At 38.6% G+C, this 12791-nt stretch overlaps 1 protein-coding gene across 1 annotated transcript in view; it reads right to left on the reverse strand.

Moving 5' to 3' along the window:
- gpc5a (glypican 5a) overlaps positions 1–12791 on the reverse strand; it is a 233352-nt gene that overhangs the window by 83065 nt on the left and 137496 nt on the right. Inside the window, exon 8 of the mRNA XM_041796648.1 lies at positions 4445–4607. Coding sequence (XP_041652582.1) covers positions 4445–4607 — 163 coding nt within the window. The remainder of the gene's footprint in view (positions 1–4444; positions 4608–12791) is intronic.

Raw genomic sequence — 12791 nt, forward strand, 5'->3', positions numbered from 1 at the left:
GCACAGACAAAAATGCAGCCTTTTCAATGTCTTTTTTGATTTAGAAAAATTACAGGATTCAATATCAAACATTTCAAGATTCATTTTCTACCTTTTTACGAGGTGTTGAATATAAGGAGTTAAAGGCAGACATTCATTCACTGTAACAGTATCTATATGAGCCTAAAACAGATTTTATCTGTCTACACTGAAAAGTACCAAAAGGGTTAAGAGGTTTTGATTTTTCATTCAATTATAAACTGTGTAAGCTTTGTTCTATCAACATTTAAGTTCTAAATGGTAAAACTTTTGTTCAACAATGTTAAAAGCAAGTTTTAACAGGGAGTGTTTGTCTGGATTGAAGGCTGAACAGGACATGACTGTGTCACTGGATATTTTTTTTTTAATTTGTTGCTGTTAAACAAAGTATTCTCCTTTAAAACATTATTTCAGGACTTTCTGCCTGTAATTTAAAAGGACAGCTGGAGAGGAGACAGGAAATACGAGAAGACAGAACAGGGGAGGCCACACCAGAAAACGGCAAGGCTGTGAATCAATCACAAAACCAGTGTATCAAGGACTATAGATGAAAAACTCATATGGACAACTCAACAGCCACAGAGTCACTCTGACGATCACTCAACAGTCACAGCTGTAACTTTTTCGTCATTTGCACTACTGTACCTTTTTTGCACAGTACATTTCATATACTCCTGTTTATATTTTTTATTGATATACTTATGTTCTATTGCACTACAACCACTTTTTTAACTCAGTAATTATCGTATCACATAACACAGTTTATATATTCATTTCTAGTTGAAATTCTTGTCTACTTGCACTACAACCACTCTTGGCTTTTCTGGAATTGTACAGCTTGGTTCATATATTTACCTGCTCAATATCTAAGACCATTATTTAAAAATCATCTGTTAATAGTGTTCATTTTGTTTATAGACATCCATCTACTCTTTATATGTTCTGCTTTTTGCTTTTTGTAATGCTGCTTACCTAAGTGCCTTGAATTGCCCCCTGGGGACAAATAACGTTTTTTTTTTTTAACTGAATTGAATTGAATAGCCTCTGTAAATGGGTGCCTACTCTACCAACTACGTTAAACTAGTGCCACTGAATAAAGTATTCTAACCATTACACACTGGGCTTCTTTATGCTGGTGTGGCATTTCAAAATCTGCCTTCACTTTAGCATGGACCTGCAGCTTTAAGGTTTCAATGAGACATGCTTGATGTGCTCACTGGGAAAAGAAAACCTGTGTTGCTCAGCCTGTGCTTTAATTATGGAAAGAGGTTTTAATTCAAATCTCTCCTGCAGGGCCTTCACCGCGTTGAACTTCAATGACAACCCTACTTTGCACACAAAGACTTGTTAATTTTTGTCTCTTAGCTATATTGGCAGAAATGCTCCTGTGTAATTGCCAATGACCAAGCATTCATTCATGACTAACAGCCTCATAGGAATTATGCTATGACATAAGTGTCTGTAAGTATTATACATCTAAAACCGTTACAAACAATGATGCTGGAGAATGATTCAGCCATCAGTGGGATGCTTGTTTATGTGTGACCTTTATTCTCTCCTGCAGGCTGGAGAGGTATTTCACTTTAACCTCCAATGTTTTACTTTCTATTTAAATTGCGCCCTTGGATAAACACAAAATGACTCAATTCAGCGTTTAAGAAAAACAGATGCACTTATTTTATTTATGTGGAGGTAAAACCCATCCAATACTGCAGTCTGGGAGCCAAAGAGAAGCTTTTTCTTTGGTGTGATTTCAAAGCTTTTTTTTCTTTTGAAAGTGTAAACAGATAAGAACTTGCTGCAAGTTTTTCTGTGCTGTCCAACAGCTTTATATTGTGAGAGACTCTTTTTCAGTAGGAAAAGGAATTGTAACATTCTGTTTTGAGTGCTGCTGTAACCTTGGTTGATAATTTGTTAAATGAAAGAATGACAAAACCAGCAAAAAATTATCAAAACTAAAAATCTATTGAAAGATATAACTTAGAAGCAATATATGCAGTAACTGCAAGGAGGTCGGATTCAGGTGGGGGATCCTGTGTATTTGTGAGAGGGTCAGGTAGCGGGGGCTGAGCAGAGGTCAGAGCTGACAGTGGGTCATAAATATGGGAGACAGGCTGAGCTGGCCTGTGACAGGGAAAGGGCGGTTCTGCTGTAATGGGTGGTAAATGTCAGAGCCTCCCTACAGCCTGAGATGAGCGATTGTTACGAAGCGTCTCTGAGCTCGAGCTGCCAAAAGCCCGGAGACAGACTGACGAGCAGTAAAGGAAACATTTACACGGACAGAACGGCTTGTTTGGATGACCCCCCCCCACACACTTCCTCGCCGTCGCCATAGGCAAAATGAGACAGGTGATTAATCAGGTTGTTAGCATGTTTGATGGAGAGGAGAGGAGAGGAGAGGAGAGCTAGTGATACGTGTGCTGGGAGGAAAAGTGAGAAAGGGAGCAAAATGAAGAGGACAGATCCACCGCTGTGATTCATCAGGGGGGTTACCACTCCTTGTGGGAGCAATAATTTTAAAGTAACGGGCCTTGATTACAATAATGTCCCCATAGCAACTATTACCTTTAATGACTATTATTATGGCTGCTGTAAAATAGAGACAAGTCCTATTAAAGCTATTATGCAACTGCACCTTGGAATGACTGATCAAAAATGGGTTACATGTCTTTTCAGGTCCTGCAGCATTAAATGTTAAACAGGTGTCAAGCAGAATATGATGAAATGTAGTTCTGAACATTGAGCATGCACAGTGTGCCGTGGGATATTCGTTGCTTTTACGTCTCTATTGGTGTTGTTTATCTATGGATCCAAGAGCAGAAGGCATGTTTACCACATTTTTCATCGGGGATCATGAACTAAACCTTGAATAAAGAGAACTGACATGAAATGAACTTTAAAGCAAGTACCCACCCATCTACATCTACTGGGCAGGTATAGCCAAACCACTTCTACTCCCATCATTACAAATATATTGCCTATAAAAAGGATTTAGCCCCCTGATGTTTGATCCATTTATTGATTTTATAAATCAATCATGGTAAATATAATTGAGATTTTTTGGATAAAAAGTTATATATGAAATACCTTTTAATGTCAAAGTAAAACAGATTTCTACAGTCATGCCAACTGAATAAAATATGTAAGTTAAAATAAGTGACTGCATAAATGTTCATCCCCTTTAAAGTGACTGACCTAATTCAAAGAGGTCCAGCCGATTGGTGCTAGCAGTCTCACAATTAGTGAAATGGGAAGCACCTGAGTACAGTGAATGTGTCTCAAGTGGTTGTAGAATGAGGACATCTGTACATGGAAGTCACTGGATAATCAGTTTTCATGGCTACCATTACACCATGAAGACAAAAGAACTCTCCAAGCAACTCAGAGGAAAGGTTACTGAAAAATATAAGTCAGGAGATCAAAACAAAAGAAACCCAATTTGCTGAACATCCTCCGGAGTTCAGTTAATCCATCATCAAGAAATTGAAGGAATATGGTACATGTGTAAATCTGCCTGGAAGAAGCTTTGGCAGCTGAGACGGGAGACTATGCATACAATAAATGTTACCTAGGCAAAGAGAGCGCCACTGTTAAAGAAAACTCACTGCAAATTTTGATTAGAGCTCACCAAAAGGAATGTGAGCGACTCCATGGTCAAGTGGAAAAAAGGTCTTTGGTCTGATGAGACCAAAATGGTGACAAGATGCTTTGCACATCACCACAAACACACCATCCCCACTGTGAAGCATGGTGGTGGCAGCATCACGCAGTGGTGATGCCTCTTAGCAGACGGCTCTGTAGGTAAATAAATGCAGCAACATACAGAGAAAGCTACACAGAAATGGTTTAAAGACAATAAGGTCAATGTTCTGGAGTGGCTGAGTCAAAGCCTAGACGTGAATCCAATAGGGAATTTGTGGCTGGACTTAAAAGAGGGATGCTCATGCTCAATTTCTGTGACACCTGACAGAGCTTGAGCAGCTTTGCAAAGAAGAATGTAATAAGATTGCTGTGTCCAGATGTACAAGCGTGACTGAGACCTATCCACACAGACTCAGTGTTGTGATTGCTTCCATCCAAAGGTGCATCTGCTTAACAGTGAGGGTTGTTCTTTAATTTCGTTTGTCGAAAAAGTCAAATTATATTTACCATGATTATAAAATCAATAAAAGGGTAAAACATCCAAAGGGGTAAATCATTTTTATAGGCACTGTGCAAGGTAAAAATGCAGTTCATATTAAATACACTCAAACATCTGACCAAAATAGTTCAACCCACTCCGATGTGCTAAAACACTTTCCCCTCTCAAATGCTAAGTAATTGCCATTTCATTCTGCATCCTTTGGGAGCACTACTGAAGCCAGGGAAATGAATGCTGGGTTAATTGGTTAATCTTTCAATAAAATTACAAAAAGATGCAACTTACATTTGGAGACTCTGGAGACTTTCCTCCTGTTCTCGCCTCCACCTGAACCAACACAGCCGTCCTCATCATCACAGTCGCCGCTGTAACGCCCTTCCGCGTCTCCACTTCCAGTTTCAATCTGGTCCAGAGAACCCAGTTTAGGAATGGACTTCCCCTGCAGCAGCTGGTCCAAAAAAAAACATATTTTAATTCAAAAATATCCATATTTCCAACAGGAGTAACTTGGTTTCAACAAGTTTAACTTTATGTGCCCACTCTCTAGGCAGTTCTGTACCTCCTGCAGCATGCAGACTATGTCTACAATATATGTATATTATATTCACATTCAGTATTCTCATCAGGGCACACTGAACAAGGTCCTCTCCTGGCAAGGACAGCACAGAATACAGTCTGAGAAAATACAGAGGAAAACAGGGTGGAAATGAGAAAAACCTTGCATATGTTGCTGTGAGTAAGCCAAAGTAGTCTTATCCTTGAAGCAGAGGTTAGCAATGACATAGCAAATAATATTACAATAACTCCATTTATCTCGCATTTAAAGCAGCAGCTTAAAAATAAAGGCTTACAAAATGCTCTGGTGTCCAGGAAAAAGTACACAGAAGAACAAACAAACATAAAAAAGTCTAACTTAGAGAACAAAAATCCCCAAACTAACACAAGAACCTGACAGTAAAACAGTAACTATAATGTGATGTACTTTGTTATGCCATAGAAGAAAATCTGCCCCGGGCAAAATTCTGGAGAAAAACTTAACCTCAAACCCACAGCATGAATCAGGACCAAGAGGACCAAAGACACAAGATAAAACATTAAAAGAGACGTTCCCCTACAATGGTTGAACTACAGACAGCTTTGTTAAAATACAGTTTATCATTGTTCTAAGAGAGGTGTTTGGACATGCAGTTATCTCTTGAACAAAGATTGTAGGAGATGTAACTACAGTTCAACAAGAGAAAATACCCAAAAAAATCGTCTGCTTTTGTCATCATCACCAATTCTTGGACAATGACTGTCCTTCCAGATCTTTTTCAAGTATGCTGGTAATGTACAGTTCTGTTTCTATTAAAAGGGGAAATTTTGCAGGAGGGGGTACCCCATCAGAGGCCGATGCTATATGGGGGTCCTGAAAAGGGGTGGTGCTAAAAAGTTTCGGCATTCTAGGTGTTGGAGCAATGTAAAACTGACATTGAGAATTTAGCAAATGTACTTTCCAACACTGGCTACAAACTACATTCACATGTATCCATAATGGAAGCTAGAAGACCCCTCTGGGCTGCAGTGGCCCACAGCTAAACTTTCTGCTGTATTGCTGTGCTGCAGAATCTCAATCAAAGACTTTGTGAAGTGGATACCAGGGGAAATGCATAAGCTAATTGGCTCATTTAGATTCATGGTGCATCACTGAAACAAGAGAAGCTGCTGTGAGTTGATCAGAAAGGTAGTGTCTATGCTAATTAGTTACTGTTGTGGTTCAGTGCAGAGGAGCAGGAGTGTCAGGGTTTCTGCCGTGGCCAAGCTGGGATATGTATCTGTGCTGGTAATGAGCCTGTCTGGGGGTCTCTGCCCCTCAATGCTGACGGGTTAGGAGATGGAGAATGAAGAGTTTAGGCAGTCTCAGCCATGTGTGTAATTGGCATGATTTTTACTACATTTATGTTGGAAACCTAACCACACTTATGATCAGTCTAGTGTGATAATTTGTCTACTGAGCTTGAGATTAGTCTGGTCCGTGGGTTCTGGTTGTGAACGATATGTTTCACAGCCCAGGAGGTGGAGCAGCGCTCCAGGGCTCAGTATGCTCACAGTTCAAAGGCTGTCAACTCTGAACCTCATCTACAAAGAAAACGGCATCTTACAATAATTAGTCTGTGCTAGTGAGACAATATTATGCAGAGTTAAGATTCACTTATCAGTAGTGCACAAGGAAGTGAAAGGTTAAGATGAATGTATAGATACTCCTCTTTATTTTCTGGACACTTCTAATGAAGAGAGTTAAGTTGAACTCTGCTCTGTCTTGGACTTCCAGTTTCCTCCTATAAATTAATCATCATGTAACAATTTTAACAAATAAAATTGAAAGAGTTGGGCTGGTAATGTTCTTTTTATATGTGATTGCTGACAATACTAACAACACACTGATGCCAAGCATTGTCTGTGTCTGCCAAAGCTTGCATCTCTGTACCATAGGGCTGCATTGTAGTCCAAGAAGACATCAGTATAAACACTGTTGCACTGTAACTTCATTAGGATTAACACAGACACTGTATATTATTCTGGGCTGATCCCACAAACACTGTCTTGCTTCCATAAATCCTCACTAGAGCAACAAATCTGTGGTTAAAAATAGTGCCAAACAAAACTTTTTATCCTTTCTGAACAAATTTGCATGAAAGTAAAAGCGTCCTTGTTTTGGGACATCAATAAGCCTACTTTTTCATTATATTAACTTCTGCTGACCTGACGGGTGTCAGCGTCAGGGGGAGAAAGTTTTAGAGGTTTAAATAGTCAACAAACAGGGGCAGACATTATTTAAGGTGACATATTTTTATTTAATTGACATTACTTTGAAGAACTATGTTTTCACTTTAATGTTAAATTGTGTTGTTAGCCTTTTTTTGTTATTAAAAAAAAAAAAACACAATTATATTGAGCATGATTGATTTATATAACCAATAAAAGGGTTAAACAACCAAGGGGGTAAATATTTTTTTATAGACCGTATTTTCATTTCTAATTTATGTATCTTTCTTATGTGATTTTAAATTTCTTTGTCCCAAAGATGACTAAGGTGTTGATAATCTAGCAGTTACATGTCTACATGTTTGTTATCAAGCAGATCCATCCAACAATATCATGGATTCTAGTGGTGTAAAGATAATCTGATATAGATCGGTTAACCGATCTTGACGTCAGTGGTGCATTGGTCCATGGAGCCCTGGATCAGTAAAAATGTGGCACAAACCAGTCTTTGGACCGGTTTTAACGTCAGAGATTGGTTCACTGAGGCTCTCCTGCTTGTTCTCATAGCCCGTTACTTTTAAACGAGAGTTCCACTCGCCATAGGTGCTCGCTAGGTAGCTGAATGAGTTTTACTGGAGTCATAGCTTGAATCATTAAGAATCTGGTTTAGCCCACCATTTTCTTGTCTTCCTTACCCACAAAGGCCATACATTTCTTGTCATATGTTTCACCAGCTGCAGTTACATGAGCATTTTTTTCACAATCAGATTAAATTCATTTGGATCAGAGATTAAAACGTCTCTGTACACATGGACGCTGGAAAATACAATCCGATTCAGACACGCATGCTCATGCATCTCAATCTGATCTGAATACAAATTTTCTGACATGTGCCTTATCGTCCCACTGGTTAAATCTACCAACAATTTGCCATAGAGGAAGAATTTCTTCTTCTTCTAAATGACTTACACTAGACATCCCCAGATGATGTTCTGCGGGCCAGGTCCTGTGCCAGCAGGTGTCATCTGGCCCGCAAGACGTTTGGGGAAAAAGATGGATATTTTTTTATATTAATTTTCAATATTTGTATTTCAAATACAAATTTCCACTCATTTATCACAGTCTAGCTATAATTATAGCAAGGAAAGGTCGTAATACGATGCAATAAATGAGTTAAATATGGTACGTTGAACCCTCTTTGGAGCAGGGAGGAACATCATAAAAAGACACATGGCACAGTGCACACCAGCGCAACTGCAGCATCACCACAGCTCTGCAAGCATGCTGTCCAAAAATACAGACTACATGATCTTTAAGACTGAAGGAGATTAATTTATTTTGTCTACTTTCGATGTCTTTAAGATGAAGAATTTAACCTCTGACCAGTTTTCTGCATCTCAGGCATTAACAAATATCAGGTTTTTGCCTTTTAAAACCAAACTTTTATCTCTGTGGGGGATTAAACAAAGTTGCTCTCATGATAGCAAATACTTTCCCTGCGTAATAGTCTGTCAGCCACAAATGCAGACATCATATCTCACTTTGGTGAGTGATTCAGTTCAATGCCTGCCTGATTTAACCCCTCATTATAAAAAAATGTAATGCCAAACTAATACCAACTAAATTTATTAACATACGATTTAATTTTAGGTTAACAAGAAGTGCAATTATGGTCTTGATCACTTATATTAAGCGGGGCATCGTTTATAAATCCTGTGGTGTATTTAACTCCAGGTCTCATCATAAATAAAATCATTTAGAAACTGCATTGTGTATTTACTTGGGTTGTCTTTGTGAGATATAAAATTGGTTTAATGATCCGAAACATTTAAGTGTGATAAATATGCAATAAAGATAAGGAATCAGAAAGAAGGCAAATACTTTTTCACGGCACTATATCTTGTGTTTAATTTTTGTATTTAACTATTGGCTACAGAAAGAAAGATAAAAGAATAAAGTACAGGCTAATAAGGAATATTTGTGTTTGGAAACTTCATTCTACGTGTGTTGTGAACTGTATTAGCCTGTGGGCAGGCCTGTTTGTCAGAGGAGAGATTGGTTTTATTTGGTTGGCTCTTACTCTCCATATACTCCAATAACAGCCAGAGGCCTGCCCAGGGGTGACCACTGAGGCCAGCTGCTTACCTGCAGACACTTTGAGTGAATCAGAGCAGCTGCCTCACAGTCAGTGTTGGACAAAGCCTCATGTCATTCACAGAGGTTTGTCTAATAACACTGTCAGACCATTAAGGCTGGTTTCATTGTGGGTTAGAAAGAGAGCTGTTCAATACAATCAACCACAAAGAAGTTACCCCTCTGGTCCTAGAGACTCAAAGACTTGACTTACATGCTGATTGACAGTAACGGTCAAACAAGTCTAATGTTAATGGGGTTGGAACAAATTAGTTTGCTTCAAAATGTCAATAAACTGTCAAGACTTTTAATGCAGCTGAATAAAATCTTCTGTTTGATGCAAATTGTATTAGCTACCAGTGACCACACAAACCAATAAAACATCTGATTTTTTCACTATGATGTTTGTGTGCAACAAATGTAAATTATTTCAATAACAAAACAAAACAAATGATGTGTGCCAGTTAACCAAAACAACTACCAGCATTAAGCATTTAAACTAACTACTTCTCAGAACTAAAGCCCTCTTTTCAATCAGATTCTTGGTTCTTTTTTATTTTTATTTTATTGAACAATGGCTCGAGTAGGAAATCTAGTAGGAAGAGAAAGTTCAAGTTAAAGAGTGCTGTTTCCACCAATAATGGAAAAGTTGAATTATGCATGGATAAACTCAGATTATTAAGGAGTGTCTGAGGAAATCTTTGCACTCGGACTTGACAAAGTCACGTTTTTCTGACTAGTGCAAACACTCTACTCCTGCATGGTGCCATAGATGAATAATGCTTCAGCACGATACAATCACTCATGTATGCGCAAGCGTTAATGCCCAAATTGAGGGTAAGCCACATAAGTAAGGCCCTATGAAATCTTTTTCATTTTTTTGCCAAATTCAATTTATTTTTTGCCAAATTCTGTTTTTCTTCTGTTGTATTTCTTTGGAATTTTATATTTTACCTTTACAGTAATTTTAACATCAAAGAGTATCCTGTTATGAATGGGAATAATATGTTCACTGATGAAACAGAAAAAAAAATTGTTGAATTTATTGAAGGGCCACAGTTGGTCCAGGATCCACAGTTTGGTTTTTAACAATCAAATACAACATTTCAAAACACTCCATGCAGTAAGATGCTGTATTGTCAACCTAAATATAACTGTCTCGTCCTCCTTTCTCCTTCTAACCTCACGGTCTGTTCATCTGCCTCATATCGGACTTGTGTACCTGTCACATAAAAAAACTCACTCTCTCCACAACTCTCTGGCGTGATGAGGTAAAATAACTCAGCATGGACCAGTTTTCTTGTAAAACATGCAACATTATGTCAAACTGAACTGGTGCCATGTCATCTGCTGCTGTTGGTCCACTGTGCTTTCATCTAGTCCAGAGTCAACACATTCAGCCATCTACCAGGAGATTTCAGAGACCTTCATGCATCCATCTGCTGCAAAGCTTTATGGAGATACTGATTTTTTTAAGGATGCGTACGGTTAATCGGTAAAACAGTTAAAATCGTTTATCAAATTAGCCGGCGTGGGATATACTTGTCTGTTAAACTAATTACCAATCATTTTTTGTGAACACGGGCTTGAAATCCCTGTCTGTAATGCTCTGTTAAACTGTAATGAACAATGAACTTCCCGCCACTAGAGGCCGCAGTAGCTTCAGTTAACGGCTGCTGCCTTCCTCTCAGGCACTTCACCAGATGTAAATATGAGATGCTCAGCAGTGGCTAAGCTGTTAGCGTGTAGTAGGAAGACCGCGGTACAACGGTTTTTTAAAGTAGTAAATGTAAACAAAATGGTATGTAGACTGTCGAGGGTTGAACTCACGTACAACTACTCACCTGATGTGAAAAGAGGCCACATGTCAAAGCACAATATTAATCTGCAAAAAGGAACAAAGGCGGGTGGCGCTAGCTTATAATGCTAGCCACACTGTAGAGCAGGCCTATTCAATTCGCGGCCCAGGGGCCACATGCAGCCCAGAACCAACCCCCAAGTGGCCCAGCCTGTGGTCATGCCAGGGATGCAGACGGCAACCTGTTCTGCAAGTTTTCATAAATTCCCGTAGTATTTCAAATCATGAATGCAACACTCCGTACCAACCTAGCAACAGTCCATCTACAATGCACTGCGTTGTTCTGAAGCATGGCTAGCAATGTTGACAGAAGTAGCCCCAACATACACAGTATAAAACATGTTCCTTTTAACTGTAGCTACAACTGTGCAAATTTAGTGTTTATGCACTTTAAGATGTGCCTGGGTATGATGTGACCAAAGTTATTATTTACAGAACTTCATTTTATTTTTTCATTCTATATATCTTATTTTTATTCAAGTGAAAAAAACATTTCTGCTACCTCAGGATATGTTTAATTACAGCTCTGTTGTTGTGTTTTTATGCACTTTTTGACGTGCTTTTGTCATGATGCCAAATTTAAAAGGGAGACTATGAATAAAAAAGTGCATATTTTTCATCAAATTGATCTGTATTGGTTCGAAATTTTACATTACCAGCTGCTTGCTGGGTGCCAAAACATGTCTGGCCCGGCTACATTTCCTAATTTAAAATTTGGCCAAGTTGAATTTGTAATTGAATAGCCCTGCTGTTGATTATATCAGGCTAACATCACACCCACTGACACAATGACCCTGTGAGGAATTTGGCTGTTTTCTAAGGGGTTTTCTCCTCTTTAGACTAGTCGGTTTTGCGCGTTTCCTGTCCACAGTGAAGCCAAAACGATTAGAAACTGGTTTGCTGACCATGGTGTTACTGTGTTTGACTGGCCAGCCAACTGGTCTGACCTGAACCCCATAGAGAATCTCTGAGGAAATGTTAAGAAATGGATGAGAGATACCAGACTCAACAATACAGATGGGCTGAAGGCTTCTATGAGAGCAACTTGGGCTTCATAACACCCCAGCAGTGCCATGATTGGCTCCATGCCATGTCACATGGATGCAGTAATTCATAGAAAAGAAGCACCAAACAGATACTGACTGCATAATGAGCATGTTTTTACAGGAGGTCAACATTTCTGTATTATAAAACCATACAAATGTTAAAAATAACTTTTTCATGATATTTTAATTTGTTGCACCTGTATGACATGTCAGTGCTCATGGAAGGAACAAGTGTGCTTTCAAGTAGTGCATCAATATGAATGGTTAATTCAACACTCTGGTTAAATTAGTTTCAAGGGAGAAAACTTGGACTCAGAAATAAAAGAACTGTTTATTTCCTAGAAGTGGAATAAAATGATTAGAGTTTTCATAGACAACAGAAGACTGGAGTATTATGGGGAAATGACTACAATCTGACTAGAAACATTCACATTTTTGTCCAATGCCTCCGTCTTTAACTCTGCTGTACAGCTAGTGATCAAACAGGTACAATAATGAACCTGTTCTGGGCTGAGAACCTTTAATTGGCACAAACTACTATTAAAGAAAGACATTTATATCTATGTTACAGTGCTTAATTAGCAGATTTTTTTTCAGTTTCAATTTGCTGGCCTCATAGGCTGTGACTACTCATATCTGTTAATGAAAATTCAAAGGCATTATACTTCTATTTCATTAAATTCCTGATAATTAGGAGTAATCATTCAAAGAAAACTGAACGTACTGATTAAAGCAAAAGAAAGACTAAAATAGGTAGCAATCAAATTCCTATTTCCTTCAGTCGTTGGTCAATTAAAATAGTTCTGTGCAGAACAATTAGAGGAATAATGAGAATCTGCCACCAGCACAT

The sequence above is a fragment of the Cheilinus undulatus genome, linkage group 1 (genome assembly GCF_018320785.1).
Source record: "Cheilinus undulatus linkage group 1, ASM1832078v1, whole genome shotgun sequence".
Classification (NCBI taxonomy): domain Eukaryota; kingdom Metazoa; phylum Chordata; class Actinopteri; order Labriformes; family Labridae; genus Cheilinus; species Cheilinus undulatus.